Raw genomic sequence first — 20,318 nt, forward strand, 5'->3', positions numbered from 1 at the left:
ATGCTTCCTGCAAAAAAAAGATTAGGACATTGCCTGTCACCCATTTGCATTTTCACATGATATGTAATGATCATATTCTGTAAACTCTTCCTGCTGTAATCTTGTTTTGGAGACTCTTTCCTCCTTTATTCCCTCCACTCCATCACAGACAATGTAACTTCCTGGAGAACGTGATAGCTGTTGTTACCCTCTGCCATAGCAGAGTCTGGTTTCCTAGGAAGGTGTAGGATAGTAGTAATTCTGGATGCTTCTGGACTGCAATCCAAAATCTGCCAGAATACAGGTAGGTGGCTTGCCAGCATCCATCTTTTCAGTGGAGGTGGCAGGAGAGACTAAAATTAATCTCCTCCAATTTAGTGATTGAATTGAGCCTTCAAAGCTGGCTCACAAACTCCTGGAAGAACAGTTGAGTCATTCTTTTTTAAATATAGTATTTGCTGACTTTTGAATGTGATCTTCCTTTCAAGTCCCTTAACCATTGCCATATCTTTGATTCTACCTGTTTTCTTCCCCCCACTAGCAAGAGGATATTGTGGGGTCTGACTGTTTCTTGGGCAGTTTCAAGATTGCCTTGTTTGTGGGTGAATCGTAAGGCAGAGGCAATTGATGGTCTGAAATACTGCTCTGCTTCTTGCCATTCCTATCTTTTAGGAAGTGTTTCAAAAGATGGATAAAGTGACATGGTCAAACTCTGAGGCTTCTTCGATATACTACATCTTTCCTGTTAAGCAAGTTTCTTTCCATGTAGAATATCAGTTGGAGTAATATTTGGCTTGATTCTGTAGTTATTTTATCTTATTTTCACATTTTTTCCTTTGAATTCTAGATAGAAAATAGCTCAGAGCTGTAGATGATGATCTTGGCTAAACTGAGAGGTCTGTGGAAATGAGATGGGAAAGTCAAGTGATGAGAGTACTCTGGGAGTTCATTGATTTCTCTGTGACCAGGGAGTATTAAGTATATTGCCTCGTAAACAGAGGACTTGATGCTGTTTGCAGCCTCCAAGTGCCATCTTAAAAGTAACAAAGCAGGAACTTTGTAATGAACAATGTGTTCCCACAACCATCCGCGTGAGCAGTGTTTTGGACATTCCTACGTGTAAGGCACTGCTTTCCTTACTCTGATTATCTTCATGTGCTTCAGTGGAGACAATTGTCTCATACTGAACCCTTTACCAGTCCAGGTATCTTTTTGATCTTCTGGTATAACACTGGTGAAAGTACACAGTAGCAGAGCAGATGTTGTTTACTGTCTTCAAGTGGATGTTACTGTGTTGTTTTGGCCTTGCACCTGCTCTGAGTGAAGAAGATTGAGCTGTGTTGGGCTCTTTAACTTCCAGTAATCTTTGAAGCTTGAATGTCAGAGTGTTTTGTTGGGTCCTTGCATGTCAGGGTAAAAAGGAGGACTTGGGCTTAGGGAAAAGTAGCAATGGCAAACCACTTGCAGCCCATGGCCAGTGACTATACTCACCTCATCCTTTAACCTTCTTCAGAGCCCAGTTAAAACAGGTAACCCATCACTGTCCTTAGCAGCCACCTGGCCTGGAATATTATTCCTCTTCTGGGAAGAAACTGGAGTGCCATGCTGGGCCAGACAGAGGCAGGCAGAAAGTCAGGGAGGTTTTTCTTAGACACACATACACACACACAGTAGAATATTCAGTTTCATGGACTATAGTACCTTTGTTCTTTCAGCCTTACATTTTTCAAACTGGCCACAGAACCTTCAGCGTAGCAAGGGGATTGCATAAAAGGTTGAGGTTATATTTGTTTTGAAAAGAGACTGAAAAGAACACATTCTGTTTATGAATGGTCACTAGGAGAGCACTGCTCTTCATAGTGCCTTGCTGTGCAACACAGGGAGCTCATGATGATGATAAGAGAATATAAATCTTTAAAAGGATGAACAGAAATGTTCTTCTAACATGGCACATAATGAGCTCCTGGAATTCATTGCTGGGGTTCGTTGTTACAGTACACACTTTAGTAAGATTCAAATCTCTGAAGACCTACCAGTGCTCTGGTACAGAGCAGGAACACCTGGGCTAGCTGAGGTCACAGAAACTTACTTCCCCTGTGGAATAATGCTGCACGGTCCACCAGTTGCCAACAGAGTGCTCAGCTCCTCTCTTAAGTATGAGCTACTAGCAAAAACAACTAGACTAGTTCATGATTCTTTTTGAGGTGAGAAGCATCCAGTGTCTGTAGACTATTGAATGAAGGAAAACCTCAGGGAGCATTTTCCAGCCTAAAGGGATTTTTCTCTTCATCTGCAGGCAGTTACTTTTCCTTTCATCTGTAAAGAATGGAAAATTTCTCAATTCTTCTGCTTCTTCTATGCACAGTCATCAGAAAGGATTCACTGTCTTGATCCTCAGCACATTTAATTCAATGGACTTTTTCCATTAACTTTGATGGGTTTTGTTTCGCCCCTTTTGCCAAAATGGTTTCTCGAAGTGCTTTGAGATCTACTGATCAAAGTCTTGGATAAGCAAGGGTAGAATTTATTATTACTGTTCATCTGGAAGTAGCTATTTCATCTTCTTACAATGACTTTATAAACTCTGTTGCCAGCAAAAAGGGAGAGAAGATGCTGGACTTAGTCTCAACTGCAGAATTGCAAAAGCAATTGAGACTACAACTAGAAGGCTGATGCACTTACAGACATCATCAGAAAAGTTTGTGCTGTTACTTGTATTCCTGGTTACAGCTAAAGTAGTTAGCTGCTGGTTTGGCAGCTCTGCTCAGAACCCCTGAGCTGGGTCAGACTGATCTGCCACAGCCAGAACCCGTAACCCTCACATTTATGAGGTCTTTCATGAGTCATCACTCTCAGCATCAGGTCTGCCCATCACCTTCACTGCAAACCCCTGTAAAGCTGCGCAGCAGAGCTCCCTAGGAGCAGTTCCAGGGTGTTTGCAGAGACTTAAGTTCTTAATGCAGTCTGTGTAAAGTGGGTAGAGATGAAGACCACCATGCTGTTGCACAGCCTGCATGTTCATATCCACGAGCATAATCCTCATCACAAGATGTGGGGTGCATACACCAAGCCTTAGTGAGCCAAGCTAACCCAGCAGCACAGAGAAAAGCACGTGGGTCCCAATCATCAGAAAACATGTCCCACTCTTGGGCCTGATGTTCAGCTTTCAAACTGCACTTTGGGTGTCAGTACTACTAGGAAGAAGTAAGTTCTGCCTCTCTTTTTGCTATTTGGGCAGTGGAGTGGAAGGAAAAAACACTGGGGAAGAAAAAAACCTGAATATTGGATTGACTGTAATGGCTGTAAGGAAAAATAATGTTTCATGGTATGAAAGGCATACTGTCAAACTGAGCAACAGGGCAATCTTGCAGCTGTAGAATTTATGGGAGAGTACTTCTATTTTGCAAGTAAAGGTGATCATGGGCATTACTTTGTCTTCAATCTGTTAAAATACAGTCTTCAAGCCACGAAAAGATCTGATGTCCAAACAACTACAATCAAATATACATAATGCATATTTTACGTATTTATACATATATAAGTATATATATATACACAAATATAATATTTCCTTGCAGTTTATTAACAGTATGTAGAGTTTGGGAAGCCATTTACTGCAATCAATCCAATCTTAATTTCTTTCACAGTGTTCTGCCCCCCTCTACTCCACTGCATAAGTAGTAAAACATATGCGTTTATATTTAAGTGCACTTGATTTTTTTCTAAACTGTGAGGATGAAATATTCATACGCCAAGATTAGAAGAAAGTAATACATCTGGAGCCACTCAATCCCCTACTAGTGCATTCATATAAAGAAGAAAAACTTGGTGTCCTCAGCAAGCTCAGAAGTAGCCCCACAAATCAATAGAAGCACTGAGATGTTTTTCACTTCTATTAAAATAAAACTGTTGGTGAGAATTTATAGCTGCAAATACAGTATCATATCAGCCACAGTCCAGCTGTGAAATGGGTAACTGTAGAAAAACCATCATCATAATCTTGTTGACACCCATATACTCAGAGTATCTGCTTCCAAACGTTTTCTGTGCACAACAGGTGCTGTTCTGCAAAACAAAATGTCTTGTTCCAGATCTCATTTTCAGAAAAGATATGTTCAAGGGTTTTTATTCTGTCTGACTATGGAAATAAATGAATCCGTCTGTAAGAGTGATCAGGGAAAAAGTAGCAAAAAGCCATCATAATTACCTTAAAAGAAAAAAAAAAATAAAAATGCAGGAATGTTGAGCAGACTGACAGCAAGACCTATTTAAGCTTCTGAAGAAATTACTGAAAATGAAATTATTTAGGCTATTGAAAAGCAAACAGAAATTGAAAGAATTTGCAGGGCAGATTTCCACACCAACATGGCACAGGCTAGACAAGCCCAAGCAGAGAGCTTCCTCTCCAGTAGTGGAAGTGCTTTGTGATTCCATAGGAACCTGTGTTTGTGCCTCTGCTAGGGTTGCTTTAGGTACTAGAACTACAAAGGTGTTTTCCATATGAGCAGAGCTATGGTACTCAAGCTGTTCTGTGTACCCAAATATATTCTTGCTCCTAAAAAAACATACTGTAGTATATTGGCAAAGCATAGCTATGCTGGTTTAAATGGGCTTAAACTTGGGGTTTCTGCTAATACAATTCTGCTTCTTCATACCCCTGACCAGCACAGAAATCACAATGGTTAGGGTCAAAGGGAGGTAATTAAGATGGAAAAAACCCTAGTTGAACAGCTTACCTTAATGACATCAGCATAACCATGCTGCAAATGTAACTGTCTGTTTAAATTACAGGTATCTAGACCTCCGAAAATTTGGATCTGTTCCTCATGGAGGCTTCGGAATGGGGTTTGAACGCTACCTGCAGTACATCTTGGGAGTTGACAATATCAAAGATGTTATTCCTTTCCCCAGGTTTTCTCACTCCTGTCTCCTGTAGCTCAGCAGTTGACTCACGTGGAGAAAACCGCTGGTGTAACTGTGTGTATATAACATACCAGGATACGACCGAGTGTGTTTTAGTGGGAAATCAAGATCATTTTTTTATATCAGTGAAACTTTTGGTCAGTTTAATACTGGGTTATTGAAAATAATATATGTTCTGGTAAGATTATGGAAGGACACTGGCAATTAATTTGATAGCAGCTCATGCCTTTTGTGCACTTCAGGAGTATTAATAAATCCCACTTAACTAAAGGGTTACGATTCTCATGAGACTAGTACAAGCCGTGGAAGTACTGAACAAGTACTGAAGGTAGCAGGGGGTTTTATGTGAAATATTAATAAGGAAGTGTGACCTAAAATATTGTCATGGCTGTGATACACTTGTTACTGCTGCAGTCAGGAAATAGCTACTGTATAGCATGATTCTCCCCACTCTGATTTAAAAGCAAATACTGTTTACCTTGGAAAAATCAGCCAAACCTAGCAAGGAACAATGTCATATTGGAATTGCTGGAGTGAGTTTGTTGAATGATGTTTGATTTTGTGAATCATCAATAAAGATGTACAGTGGGTTGTTTATAACTCTGTATGGCTTCTTCTTCTGTTATAAAACTGTAACTCTCAGCTTGAGTGAGTTTCCTTCAGTGTCTTTGGTAGAGGTTTCATTTTCTGTATAACCAAATTAGTTGCACAACTTCTGCAGAAGGTATTTGTTTTCTGTCTCCAAGAAAGCACATATTCATAGCAGACAGAAATGTTCAGTTAGATGAGAGTTTGTTCATCCATTCATCTCTCCAGAGCCAAATTGCAGTTCTTGGGGTTTTGTTGTTGCTTTGCTTTTCTGTTGTTGTTAGTGAGAAAATCTCTCATGTGCTCATCAGACCAAGCAGTTTGGTCTATATTGAGAAACAAGCAACAGATGTTCCCAAGCACTGCTATTAAGTAATTGCTTATCGCTACAGGATCTGAACTCCATGGCAGTCTGTAATGGGTTTATGCTCTCAGCTTCTCTGCCAGGTAAAGAAATACTTATTTCTGTTTTGAAGGCAGTATTATGGGAAGACCAAGTGACTTGCCTCAGGCAGGTGGAAACCTGTGATTTATTTGGGACTTGAACTGAGGGTTTCTAGAAACCTTCTTCCCTTCCAAATTATCACAATACAGCAAATGATCATTTGCATAGTGCTTGCTACTCTGTAGCCCACTAAGGCTGGAGTGTAAACAATGTATATAAAGAGAAAAAGCAAGGTAGTGGCCTTACTGCTGATGAACCCCTCTGTATTTTGGCACACAGGACAGCCCTGAAAACTTCTTTTCCAAGTAGATGGAAGTGATTGAAAAATAGTAATCAACTAGCATTGTACTGGTAATACTGTAGTCACATATCTCTCTGCTAAGGCTGTGTAGTACTGCACCTGCAGCATCTAAAAATACCTGTTTATGTCATGTGGCACCTGCCGTGTCTCGGTGTGCTCCGTGGCTGGGGTTTTCACCTGTTAGGATCATGCAAGCAACATCACCATGAAGTCATTACTTTGGGGGGTTTCTTGTGTGCACTGAGACATCTCCTGCATATCAAGACTTTTTCATGTCTCCTTCATCCACTTGATTAAGCAGGTGTTAATTGTGCGTTTGCTGGTTTGCATTTCCCAGTACAGCCCTGAGTTGGCAAGTCTGGTTCCACAAAACAGTTTGAGCACCTGCCTTCCCTTTGAAACCACTGAGAAGTTCCCACAACAGACGCTCAAGTATCTTCCTGCATTTAGACCACCTCTCCTTTAGTATGTTGTCTTAAGTGTTATTGCTGGCCTTTATGTTATGGAATTACTTCTCTGCAGAAAAATGTGGAAAGAGTACAGCTGCCAAACAGCCCCATCCATAGCATGTTCCCTAAATCACTTGCAAGGAGCAGGTATCCTTATTGAGAACCTTAGTCACTGATTCTGTCAGAGTCCCTGTAAATGAGAGTGCCTGCACTGGAAGCCCATCTTCTGAGAGCAGAGTGGGGTGATGGCAAAACACCTCCTGTCAGCTCTGCTGTCACTCCCCAACAGCAGCTCTGGGCTGCTTGTGTTGGTTTTGGCATCAATGGGAAGTTATTGATCTTGCCTTGAGATGCCAGATCTGATGGGCAAGGTGGGGCTAAACAGCAACAGGTGAAAAACAAGATGTAAAAAGAAGACAATGGAAGGTGCCAAAAAGTTCTAGGTTAATGTGGCATGAGTCACAAGTTACAGGGAAGGACACAACTGCTTCAAACAGGTTTGCAGGGTGGCTGTCAGGGTGACAAGGCAAGAACAAAGAACTGGTCTAATCCACCTTTCTTTCTTTGCCCTTTTCAGAGATTGTTGCAGGACTGAAGATAAAGGTCAAACCTTTGACTTGCAGATAAGTAGATGTAAGTTAGAGAGAAGTAACAAGGATGCACTGTGAGTGGGGTTTTTCTGTGTTTCCGACTAGGTGTCCGTGAGGAGCAGTCTCCCCAGTCTTCTACGTGTCCTGGTTCATTTCAAGGTGCTTGATGAGCTGTGTATCAAATTAACTAAGGGGACATTGCTCTTGGGTCTGAAAGCTCAAGAAAACTACCCCCGGTAATTTGGCAGATGAAGCAGGAGCTGGGCAGAGTTGTCCCAAGAGAGGTAACCAGATGGCTTAGAAGGGGAAGGAAAGGCTGTCTGGTCTTGGTAACAGCCTTCAACATGTGCTGGTTTTGCTAGCAGTGAGAGAGAGAAGAGGCTGAGGCCCTGTGCATTATGATCCTGCTCAGGGTTAATACTGAGATTGGCATTCTTGTGAGAAAATTTATGGATAGCCAGCAAGGGTGGGAGCCAGCCCTGGAGTTTCCCTCCAGGCTGGCATTGTTCACCTCGTGCTATGTATATATAACACAGACTGGTATTGCCAAAGAATGCAACATGTTTTTTCTGGGATTTCCATGTGGAATGTCATGTATTTCCTTTGAATCTCCCTTCCTAGAACCAAACGGAAGTTAATCTGGAGGACAGGGAGTTCATTTCTCCTGGACATGTAAGCAGGGAAATGCACCAAGATTTTCTTCATTTAAGCAGCTTTCCTTGCTACATCTTCTTTCAGAGTCTGCACCCTGACAGCGAATGAGGCCAGATAAAAACTGACACTTCTTCAAATAAAAAGCTGTTACTCTTTGCACACAGGAATTGCCTCTTAGGCCGACTGTGCAGTGTAGTAGCTGACACTGGGGTGTTCTTAGTGCCATAAGCAGTCAGCTCTCAAGCCCAGGTGACCAGCACTGTCTCTGCTAGCATAATTTTGTAAGTATTTCTTCAAGTTTCAGTTCCTCAGCAGCCCGTGCTTGCCTCTTTTCAAGTTTGTCCTCACTCTGAGCTTCACAGGAAAGATGAGTGTCATTGATTACTGCGTTGGTAGCTTTGCAACATTAGAACAGAGTGATGGGAGATAAAAGAGCTACACCATAAACTTTGCATAACTAAATGCCAGCCTCTCAGAAGAGTGTTTAGAGGAAAACATCTGTTTTGTTCACTTCAAGAATATCAGATAATCCCATCACTTAATTTTTTAATGTCTAAGATCAAAGTATCCCAAAGTACTCTATTTTTAATTGAAAAAATAATACCTGCAGAACTAACACCCTGCTTCAGTCTTCTCATTTTTAAATCCACAGGAGAGCAAATGCACACTCGGAAGCAAGGAATAGAGATTGCTGTTCTCCCCCTTACGATTATGTTGTGATACTGTGGCAGTGTTCAGATCCTGGACTGTTGTACCTTCTGTATAAGCAGAGACAAAAAGGTACATGGGCCAAATGTTTAAAAGCCAGCAGACAGCAGAGGTATTTGAGCTGAATTACCTGCATTTGGGACCCCAGACCTGATGGAAATGCAGCAAGGTGCCCAGCTCAGCAGTTCTTTCTCTGGCTTTTTGGTAGAAGTTGTAATTTATAAAGCATCACTTGTTTGAGGGAATGCCAAGACTTTGATGGGAAACGTAAAGTACAGTTTTACTTGCTGGACTAATATTGATTGTTTTGGGAATAGCTTATAGATGTCTTTTTTCTCAGGGGGTGAAAGAGACAAATTTGCCAAGAAACACTTTTGTCATTGTTTCCATTAAATGTGTGTATAGAGATAAACTTGGCTTTGCTGTTGCTGAAACCAGTAACAGCCATTATTACTGTTGTTTTAGCCTTTACCTTATACTTAGGGACAAATGAGAGATGGGTCCAAAGGAGAAATAAGACTTTGTATAAAGATTGACAGAGTTCTAATTTCCTCAGATCTAACCAAAGCTGCCGAAGCCACAAAAACGGTGGTCTCGGGGGCGAATTTATTGTTTTGTCTTACTGTTTGTTGCAGAGCCGTGACCTTCAGAAGGGTTGTAAAGTTTTATTTTACGATCCTGCTGATAAAGAGACATATGTAATTTACTATACGAGTTCTTACAGACTTGGCTAACAACAAGCTTGACCCGGAGTTCAAAGAAATTATGGCTCCCGTTGTTTTATGGCTGCTGTACTGCAGTGTCTGCTGCACAAGGTGTACAGAAAAGATGCTGTAAAGGGAGAGCTCTCACATAAAGGGCGAGAGAGGGACAAGACTGTACAGCCATTTAAAAGTCATGTACCAGCTACATCAGAAATTGTAGGCTCTATTGTGAGTGAAATACGGATGAAATTACTTTGAAATCCATGTTGCTCTTATTGCTGACACTATTTTACTGCGGGGAATTGAGGCACAGAGCAATTAATCTGCTTGCCCAAGGTTATGGAAGATGTGTGGCAGAAGCATGGAACTGACCCAAATCAACCAAATCCCTGCTTGGCGCCTCCTCACGAGACTTCCCTCTGTTTGCCTTTGGGTGCACTGCCACACCAGAAGCAAGGCAGGATGTTTGCAACTGATCCGGTTTCAAACACATTTTTGGCATTTCTAAGATCCTAGACTGTGCTTCAGTGATTTCTATCTATCCCTGTATGTCCCGGGGCCTTTCTGAGATAGCAATCCTGCTGTTTATTTTTATTACTCTTACAATTGATTTTTTCCCTGAATATTTTGAGGCAGCCAACAGAGTAGATTTTTCTTTGCAAGGCTTGATCTTGCTCTTTGCTCTTCATTGATATCTGTGTATCTTGCTGTCTTCAGCAGGTTAATGTACTGATACTTGTGCTGAAAGAATGGAGTTCAGAGTTTTTAGAAATCACTGATCATACAGGTTGCTATGCAAACTGCTCAGAAAAAAATCAGTGTGGTCTGGTAGGAGGCCTTGGTAATCATGTAAACATTTAAGTTTCAGTATGGGACTGTTCCCTACTATGTGCCATGGCTTCAGAATGAGGCTATATTTCCAGTCATTGTGGAAAGTAATTATACTTCACTGACACAATGTTTTTTAGTAATATTTTTATGGTGCCTTTACCTTCAGAGTGAGCATAATTCCAGTATCTTTGATGGCTGTTTGAATATCCTGGGCTCTCTGTGCTCAGTACTGTGGTTAAGCTGTGTGAAACAGGCATATGATTCACATTTTTCTCAGATACAGGTCTCCCATTTTCTGTTTGTCCCCCAGATTTGCTGCTGCTCCATTGATGAATGCGTGGCCGTGGGCTGCGCATCCAAGCAGGAGACAGCTGAACTCCCATACCTCAGCCAGCTCAAAGGCTGACTGACCTCTCAGTGTCAGTGCTGCCAGGGCTGTTCACAGCTGGGACAGACGCTCCAGGTCAGTGACAGATGAAGGGACTTGCCAGAGTCTGTGGAGGGAAGCAAGAGTCAGGATTAGGGTTTCGTTTCCAGGCCGCCCTGTCAGAGTTGAGAACAGGTTTCTCCCATTTCTGCACGAACTTACAGACACTCAGTGCTCCATCACTAGCCAGTTTGCAGCTCCAGGATATCCAGCTGTGAGCACTTACCTACTGCAGAGATTCTGTCATCACTGTAACTGAGAAGGTCTCCTTTTGGCAGGTTGGGCTCACATGATGGCATCTCTGTGAAGCACTTGAAATGACCTCTGCAGTTGTTTAGTATAAATAAATCACCATGTGCTTTCAGGCTGGCTCAGCAGCATGTACATGGAGTCATAGCTGCCGAAACAGGGCTCTGCACAGCAGCTGGAGTCCTGGGACAGGCATGCTTTAGGTGCCTGTCTGTAAACATGCATAGGTGGTGTTTGTCCAGATCACCCTACAGGGCTGAACTTTGCCACCTGCAAAACTCAACCATACAAATCAAATCCGAGGGCCTGGTTTATACGGTGGCTTCAAAAAGTCTTTCAAATTCCATTATTACTAATGGCATTAATAAATTATTAGTGTTCGTGGTGATTTAGGAACTATAAGGTTCAAGTGTTTAACACATTTCATGAGCCTCTTCGTTAATGAACTTGATGGATGACTTGCCAGGCAGGATTATTTTGCCATGTCCTTGCAGTACATGTTAAAACACGGTGTTTTTAGCACTGTGTTACTCCAGTCCCTAATTGAGATCCAATACCATCTGTAACACTGCTGCCATGGATAAAAGAAAGAAAGAAAGTTTGTGCTAAACCCTCTGAGATAGAACATTATGAAGTGTTCATTTCCCAGATCATTAGAAACTTAAAATAGCCATCTGGCCAAAACCAGAGATGCATATGCCTGCAACCACAGCTTAACAGCATTCATCTGGGAGGGTGGCTGCTGTGTAGCATTTGGGGCTGGCAACTGCAGAGCAGCTTTTGCTCTGATCTCGGCAAAGTCTCTTCTTTACAAGAGCCTTTAGACTTCTAGGAGACGTCTGTTTAAAATGCAGTCGACATCTCAGCCAGGAATATAATACACTCTAGATGGGCTAAAATGCTTTGAAACCTCAAGGGCATATCCCCTCCATGCACTGCTCCAGTGATTATTTTCACTGTTAAAAAAGTGCCATATTTCAGTCTTTGTTTGCCTGCCCTCGGCATCTTTCGGGAGTATATCGATGTGTCTTAACTGCCACCATTTGAGGGGCATTACAAAAGACAACAGATTCTTGAAATTGCAAAATGACACCTAAAGCATGATGGCTTTCACATGTTTGTTCCATGACTTAACACTGGTAGCAGCTGGGGGATCTGAAAATAAGGTCTTTATGCTGCTGGCTTTGTTACATTTACCAGATACCCCTCTCTCACCTATAGATTACCTGCAGTAGAGCTATAGGTCTGCCATGACGACAGCATTTTGTATATTCCATGTTCTCAGATGGTGGTTTACAGTGGAAAATAGGACCTGGGGGAGTCCATTCTCATCAGCCACTGACTCCTGCTCATGGTCTCAGCTTCCCTACTTGTATAGTTGGAATAATAAGATTTATAATTCTAAAAGCTCACGGGCATAGTAGCTCTGTGTTCCAGTAGTTTTGGCTCTAAGCTGTGCACGGTCAACAATTTTAGCAAATGTAGAGATACATATTCTAAGTAATTTACACTTTGTAGAAGAGGCCTGGACATAATATAACAGCAATGACTTCCTTCTTCTAATAGAATTTTTAGTTCATTATATTGGCTGTACAGGGCAAGCTCATATCCTGGAAGGGTGTCACTGGAAGAAGTAGGGGGAAAGCATCTGTTTTTATTCTGGCTTCTGTTTTGGCCAGCAGATATAATGGCACATGACCGTTGAGCCAACAGTAATCCAGTTACAAAAGTCTTCAGAGTTACTGCACCAACCAAATTAAACTTGATTACATCCAATTATGCTGAAAAGCCAGACAACAGCTCTTAGCTTGGGGTGAAGTAACTTCTTGCAATCGCATGTGGGGAGGCCTTGCAGGGTGTCAGGAGGATAATTGCTCATTTGCTCTACCACAGAGCACCATCTGCTCTTGAAGTAATGCCTAAGGATGAGAGGGTATTCCGGGGTTGAGTAAGCAGGCAGGGGAGCACGGCAAAGATTTCTCCCTGCCCGTTTTATTATCATTTGTTTTATGGTTGCTTGCCCTGCGTCCAGCTGTGGTCAAAGCCCCATTGTGCCAAATAGTGTCCGTAGAGGGAGTCCTTCCCATTCCGAGCTGCTGCTCTCATCGGGGAAAAACAAGGATGAAGTGGCCTTTATGCTTATGTCAGAATAGTGTCTGTGTCTGGAGCATTGCCTGGTGCACTTTCCACCAAGCAGTTGTATAATGGTTTTCTGTTTTGAGGAGGTGAGAAAAAAATGGGAAACCTCCTAGTTTCCTTTCCTTCTGTGGTAAAAATAGCATAAGTTGGGGAGGGGGGGTGGGGTAGAAAAAGGTAAAGGTAGCTGCCAAAAATGTGTCTGGATCCAGGCAAGAAAGTTTGCATGAGGACCCCATCATCCTAGGAGGAATCACCAAGCACAAAAAAACCCAAAACTCTACCTGGCTCCACAACTGAGAAATGCATTTCTAGTGTTCTGTCCCAGCTCAGCTCCAGGCAAAGTTGTTTCTTTGTGTCTAGTTTGGTGAGAGAAGTAGGACTGAGCTTCAGTGTGAACTGAATAGGAATAGGAAGTCTTCTTTAATAATGTTCAGGTGTGAGGACTGGAAGTGTCCTCCAGCTGCATCCACTGATACTTTCCAGCTCAGCACCCCAGGCCCACCCTGTGCTGCCCAGGGGGTCTGTATCCGTTCTGGATGGGATATGCTGGTTCTGGCCAGGATCTCCAACAGAGAGAGGACATAGTAGGACCATCAACTCCACACAAGCCTATGTGCCTTGAACACTGTTGGCCTGCAAGTCTTCTCTGTTTCAAGCCTGTATTAAGGCATCAGAGCTCTGATGTCCCTGTCTTTGCCAAAACACTGTACTGAAGATGCTTCAAACTGTCTCATTATCTGATCAAAGTACCTTGTGCTACTATTCCCTCTGCTCACAGAAAGCAGCCAGTGCTGCTGGAGCTGCTGTCTGTCACAAGAAGGAAAGGACTGTCTTGTGGTTTGGCTTCAATTGCAGTCGTTCTGGGGGGCTTGCTGTGCTCTTCTACAGAGGGTGGAAAGCTTGAAAAGACTCGAGTTCTTGAAAGAGGTGATCTTTTTTTTTTTTTTAACCTTGAAAATTCCTCATGAAATCAAAACGCTGCTCCCATCCCACTCTGCTGCAGGAACTGTTGTGTGAAGATAAAGTCAGGTCTTATTGTTGCGGAGCTGGATCTCAGGAGACTGAGCATTCGCTCAGAATTAAAAGCAGGCAAGGAGCACGGCAGATTTTTCAAGCCTTTCCTTCCCCCCGCCAGCCTACTTCGGTTTATATCAACCACGGTATAGGGCATTTCCAAGGGATTTGTGCCTGGCTGGGGTAAGTAGCCCGAAGCGTTTCAGCCAGCTGGTCCCTAATCCACAGGAAATGCCCGGTGTCTCCATCCATCCCCACTGCTTGCACCGGCGGCTGGGAGCGAGCACGGGAATTGCTCCGCCTGCAGCTTTCCCGTCTGCCAGCAGATGGCACAGCTCATTTGAATAAATTTGGAGCACGAAGGAGTAGCGGTGGACATTGTGGTTTCCTTCTTAGAAGTTCTGATTTTTCGGTTGCAGACGTGAAAAAGAAACCACACTGAAGGTTACGATTAAAAACCCCAGAGGCTTCTGCAGAAGAAAGTGTCACTTTGTCGTGCATCCCAGCACATTAAAGACAGTACAAGTACTTTTTCTTAGAAAAATGTTTCTCTCAGCCATACCCTTGTTCAAGGAATATTATTTCTTACGTGGCATCTCTGAATTTCTCCCTTGCTGTGCCTGCTAATTCTGCTGTTCCTCCTTCAGTTACTTCTGCTGGCAGAGATGGATTCTCGATGGCTTCGCATAACTCCCTCGGCAGGTTTTTCCAACACAGGGATGTGGTTTTCACACAGTTTTCCGCCAAGGCTGCTGGCTGTTAGCTCACACTCCAGAGATTTACACAGTCAGCTGGGGCCAGCCTGAGTTCATTCTCCCCTGCTGGTTGGAGGAACAGCTTGAAGTTGGTAAAAACTGTTACGAACGTGCAAGCGCTGCCAAATCGAGCTGTGCTCATGACAGACATCGTCTTTAACTCCCAGGGGCACTGAGGGTAGTGTTTGTGCATCTTCCTGGCCAAAAGCTTTAAGGAGGGCCAGCATTATAAGGCGTTGTAATGTTACATGCATTGGATCATATGTAATCTAGCAGCCTGATGCCAGAATTAACTCACTGTTCCCCCTCTGTGTACAGCCACAGTGGAATTGGGAAGGCACGTTCACGTGCAGCATCTTTGTTTGAAGCATTTTTCTGCACAGAGCTTATGTTACAGTTGGACTCCATGATCTTGGAGGCATTTACCAACTTTAATGATTCTATGATTCTGTGTCACATCTGAGATGGCAGCATATTTAAATGTACAGAAAATGCAACCCATTTCCCATCCAAAAATCCCAGCAATCTGAGATACCTGTGTCAGGCATCACCAAAATCATGGAAAAAATAATTCACAGGAGTGTTTCATGTTTTAGACACTGTTCAGATATATCTTGTGATATAACCAAGTCAGTAAATGTGATCCAGAATAGGGGATGAGCAGAGAGAAGAAATAGTGCAGCAAGGGAGCAGGGTAATAAACGAAGGGCTGTCACAGAATATGTAGAATAATTCATTCCAATTCACACAATGATAATTATGGAGCATTTCTTTAAACATCCATCACCCAAATGAAGTGTTCCAATTCTGTGTGGTGGAAGTTGTTAACATAAAAATGCAGACAGGGTTCTCTTCAACTGGTATTCAAACTGATACCACTTTGCATTGGTGTCAGTATGAGTGAATTCCTAACCTGTGAATCATTAACATACACCATGGAATACTTTTGCATGATACCTGTGTATTAATCACGATCTTGTGTTCTTAATCGAATCTTTCTATGTCCCCAGTAGCTCACCGGCCTCCCTGAAATTTCTGTGTGTTTCGGGAAGATCTCTCAAGTGCACGTCACCGGGACAGAGTTTTCTGTACAAATGCACAAAATCCCTCTAACCCAGGAGAGTTTGCAGGTGAGACTCTCGCTCTCATGTAGTGTAAATTGATATAGCTCCAGTGCACTGAATAAGGCGATGCTGGCTGAGGCCAGCACAGAACTGGTCTCTCCATCCTCCCCTGCTCTCAGCCCATCGCACACACTGCGTTGGCAGAGATGGGCAAGCTGATCTGAGCATAGCCTCTCTCTGCAGAGATTGCCCAGCACTGGAATAGGATCAAGCCATCAAGCCCTTCCTTTGGGTAGTGAGAAGATAGAAAAATCTTCCTATTTAGCCATTGCATTTCAATGGCAGAAAAACAAAGCTGTTGAGAAAATACATTCCTAACAAATGACTGACTTGTTCTATAAGGGGTTATTCCCCTACTCTATGCATTCACAAAGATGATCAACAACATATGGCTTAACCATGCTGTCCCCATCTTGAAAAGAGGTGTTGTTCCTACCTCCCAGAGGCACTGCAAGTTGCAATTATTGCTCTGAAGTGATGCAAGATCCCTGCTTGAGTGGCGTTATATAAAGGTTGTTGTTGTGTGACATACAGTAGCACATCCAGCCAGCATGAAGTTGTTATTGCACCAGTTACAGCACAAACACGTAAGGAGGGACCCTCCCTGCCCACAGAGGTTGGACAGGCAGGGAAGCTGAGGCAAGGATGACTGAATGTGCCCGAGCAGGTTTGGGGCAGAGCTGTTGTATAGAGACAGGTCTTAGAAATCCATCCCTAGCAAATGGGTTGTGTTTTCCACGTGAGCATGGGCTAAGAGGACTTAGCTTTTATGGGAGCCATGCCCAAGTTTTGTTTTAAAGGGTGCAGTGAAAGGAAGGTTAGAGCATAATCCAACTCAAAGGGCTGTGGAGGGACGTTTTATTACTGCCTGAGCTGGGGAGGAGACAATCAGGCTTTGAGATGTACAATGTTTCTAGATCTGAAAGTTGATAGTGAATCTCAGCTAGGGTATAATACACTGTAATACAAAACCTGGTTTGTCTGCATGAGACTCCAATGGCAGTCAAATCCCCTTTCAGTGGGCACTGCTCCATTACTTAAAAATCAATAATAAAATACGAAGCTTTTATTGATTCCCCTCGTGGTTTTTTATTGCTATTTTTTTTCTCTAGGAGGGTTTTTGGCATCATTGGTGTTTAGCTGTTTCTTGCTCAACCTCTTTGTTTTCCTACGGCACCTCCACCTCAGGCACAAGCCCCTGAGCACACAGAAGCTAAAGCCAGCCTCGCCTTTCCGAGGTGAGAAGGACCTTTTCCATCAAGAGAGGAGAAGGGTCCTGGCGTAATGAAACCTTAGGGGTGAGAGGTTTGGGTGGAGCTGTACTTTTTAATTAAACAAACGTTGCGCTGTTACGAGGTCACCTGCTGCGGTATGGATAAAGTTTCTCTACAGGCACTCTATGAGTGTGGGAGGGACAGGGACGAGCGGCAGCTCCTCGGGGGCGGCGTGGGGCCGGGCAGCCCCTCTCCCCGCGGGGTTTGTGTCTTTAACAGGGCTGGCGGGGCGCCGGGCGGGCGGAGGCGTGGTGAGCCGGGAAGGAGCCAGTTTCCTGCTTCCCCGCTCGCAGCCGAGCGGCCGCGGCGGCGGGGGGAGGCGCTCGCCGCCCCCCCCATCCATCCCTACATCCCTCCCTCCCTTTTTCCCTCCCTCCACCCACCCATCCATCCATCCATCCGTCCGCTCACCCACCCACCCCCGCCCGCCCTCCATGGGCCGGCGCGGCCGGCGCTGAGCGCCGGGAGGCAGCGCCCGGCGGCGCCCGGCTGCCGCGATGAGCGGCGGGGAGGTGGTGTGCTCGGGCTGGCTCCGAAAGTCACCGCCGGAGAAGAAGTTACGGAGATACGTAAGTCTCAGCCCACCCTACCTCATCCTTACCCCGGCCCCGGGAAAGCCGGGATTCATCCCCCCGCCTCCATCCCCGCTCCCCCGCCGCCAGCCCGGGTGCACCTGCCGCCGCCTCTGCCGGCGCCGCGGAGGCTCGGCAGGGCGGGGGTGCCCCTTGCCCGGGCGGGGAACGAACGCTCCTGGCTCCCCGCCGCTCGGCAGGGCGAGTGGGAGCATCTCCGAGCCCCCCGGCTTGTTGCCTGCCCCGGGGTGGTGGCGAGGGCGGTGACGGCCGCGGCCGGAGAGGACACTCGGCGCTGGGGCCGGCGCTCAGGCTGCGCCCCGCGGTGGCCGGGCTCACCCGGGACCTGCGACGGTCACACCTCCGCCTTTGAAGTCGGCTGTTTTAGGGGAGGCTGGGAGTACCTTGGTCCCAAAGAGTAAAGGTACTAATGCATCTTGGATCCCCCCCCGACATTCCCGTAATAGTCGCTCTCCCTCATCCCGTGCAGCGTTCCTATTAATCATTGAACGTCCCAAGCCTTTGAAGATAGCACCAGTAGCGCTTCGATAGCCTTTGTGTCGTTAGCGGCTGAGATCAAACACTTCAAAGAAGTTGTAAAAAGAGGGTCCAAATGCCAGCTCTGTCACATTCCCCACTCATTGAAAGAAATAACTGTTCTTTGCATCCTCCGCCTGACAGTCCTGCCATGTGCCACGAGCATTAGCGCTCAGAAACGCGCTGCCGTCCTATGATTCGGCACATCGCTCCCCAGGATGCCAAGGGTCCCACTCCCTGACGCTAATGACCAGCTTCGGCCAGCCTTCAGATGACTGGAATGCAGGCTCTGGGAGAGAGCTGGATGCTCTCCCTTACTGGGGGGAGACACCAGCCAGATCATCTTTTGGTCCTGTTGCTTTCGCCTGCGTGCATTTCGGGAATGGCAGGCAGAACAAGTGCAGCTGGTGTCTCCCCAGTGCCTGTTATTGATTGATGGAAGCATCACTGCCTACCCTTGAGAGGGAGATGGATGTCTGTAGTCCTGTACTGCAGGCTAGAGCAGGACTGGGGTTGTGTCTGATGTGTGACAGAGCATTATTAGCCTTGTCCAAAATGGGTTCAACCCTGTGTACATCAGTGGTACCACATCCCTTTGCATTAGACTGTATGTCCAGTTGTTCCTGGCAATCTTTTCCTTGTGTGTCTTAGGGTCTTCCAGGGAATATCAGGTTGACACAGGGCTGTGGGGTGGAACTGCTAGGGAATCCAGTAAGGTAAACCTGAGTGTTTATGTGGGAAGTATCAACCCCCTCATGAATGTAGACAGGATTTGTGTGAGGTGGACAGAATGACTTTGTGCATGCTGAACTGTGCAGGATGCTTTTAGCTTAATGGAGCAAAGCACCTTCCTCCCACAGAAATCAACTAATTGCTGATCCTGAGTCACCAATGGCCTTAACTCATCAAACATCATTAGCTCCCCAGCATCTGCCCCGTGAAAGGGCGCTCACATCACTGTCTGAATATCCAGCTTGTGCTCTGGCATTCCAGCAAGAGCTGAATAAATCTGCTAAATGCTCTACATGGAGGGTGTGACATGCCAGCGGTTAGTGCTAATTATCGATGTGCATAAGACTGCTTTTCATCCACATACATCCCGAAGTGCTTTGCAAGCCACCTATGTTTTCAAAACATCCTCTTTCCCCCAAGAGGAAATGCGGCCATGCTGAGATGTGCCCGGCCATCCCACGCAGCCTCCGCGGGGCAGGAAGCGGTGCTTGGCAGATGTCACTCGAGGGGATCTCTGCGCTGGAGCGGTCCTGGCGCTGTGGTCAGTGGGACTTCCCTTCCAGTCACGCCAGTTGCACCGGCTTCCTGCATCAGAGGCTGGATTTGAAAGTGTTGTCCTTTAGCTTGGACTGTGTCTCACTTTGTGGTGCCCTGTCCCTTTGCTTTTTAATGTGTTATTATTGATACTGTATTTATGTAGCTGTGGTGTGCATTCAGGGTGCTGGTGTGTGGATCAGGTTCTCCTCCAGAGTAGTTCAGAGCAGCTTGCTGGTCCAGAGCCTGAGGGTGATGACTTTCCTCCTGTAAAACCTGTCTTTGTCCACAATAAACCCACATGGCTGGACTTTGGTTTTTGTGCACAAAAGGCGGTTTACACCAGCTTTTGTATAGCCTCAAAGGGAAGGTGCTGAATCGCTGGCTTTACCGCTTTCCTTATACCTTTGGTTTATATTCTGCTTTGAGACCTCAAAGGAGAAATCTCAGGCTGCAGGATGCTGCTAATGGGGTTTGAAGTTCCTGCTCTGGCTGTATTGACACAGGGTAGAGGACAGATTTATTTTTTTCTTTGACAAGTGCATTTGAAATGTATGCGTCTGCACATGGGTGTGTTACTAATGCTGTCCTTAAAGTGCTGTGCTTTTATAAGCCTGGTTTTGTTTTGCTTTTATTTTTCAAGGAAATCTATGGCAGGAGAGGAAAGTACTAAATTTACTCTCTAACTTTCACCCAGGGTAGTTGGGAAAGGGGATTCTTCTCCCCACCTGATCTGTGCAGCATTAATTTGCATTTGCAGTAATACCTGCTCTGTTTCACTTCAGAGGA

General features: G+C 44.9%; 2 protein-coding genes across 5 annotated transcripts in view; both read left to right on the forward strand.

Annotated features, from left to right (window-relative positions):
- NARS2 (asparaginyl-tRNA synthetase 2, mitochondrial) overlaps positions 1-5,502 on the forward strand; it is a 47,524-nt gene extending 42,022 nt beyond the window's left edge. For both annotated transcript variants that reach the window (XM_014249598.2, XM_088051201.1), the window contains one exon: positions 4,771-5,502. In XM_014249598.2, the coding sequence (XP_014105073.1) occupies positions 4,771-4,915 (145 nt within the window). In that variant the 3' untranslated portion in view covers positions 4,916-5,502. The remainder of the gene's footprint in view (positions 1-4,770) is intronic.
- Positions 5,503-17,589: 12,087 nt separating this feature from the next.
- Positions 17,590-20,318, forward strand: part of GAB2 (GRB2 associated binding protein 2) — a 93,837-nt gene continuing 91,108 nt past the window's right edge. For all 3 annotated transcript variants that reach the window (XM_005516150.3, XM_014249591.2, XM_014249586.2), the window contains exon 1: positions 17,590-17,723. In XM_005516150.3, coding sequence (XP_005516207.1) covers positions 17,652-17,723 — 72 coding nt within the window. In that variant the 5' untranslated portion in view covers positions 17,590-17,651. The remainder of the gene's footprint in view (positions 17,724-20,318) is intronic.

This window comes from Pseudopodoces humilis, chromosome 2 (assembly GCF_049639895.1).
Source record: "Pseudopodoces humilis isolate 2021_Gansu_Grassland_sample_001 chromosome 2, ASM4963989v1, whole genome shotgun sequence".
In the NCBI taxonomy this organism is placed as follows: domain Eukaryota; kingdom Metazoa; phylum Chordata; class Aves; order Passeriformes; family Paridae; genus Pseudopodoces; species Pseudopodoces humilis.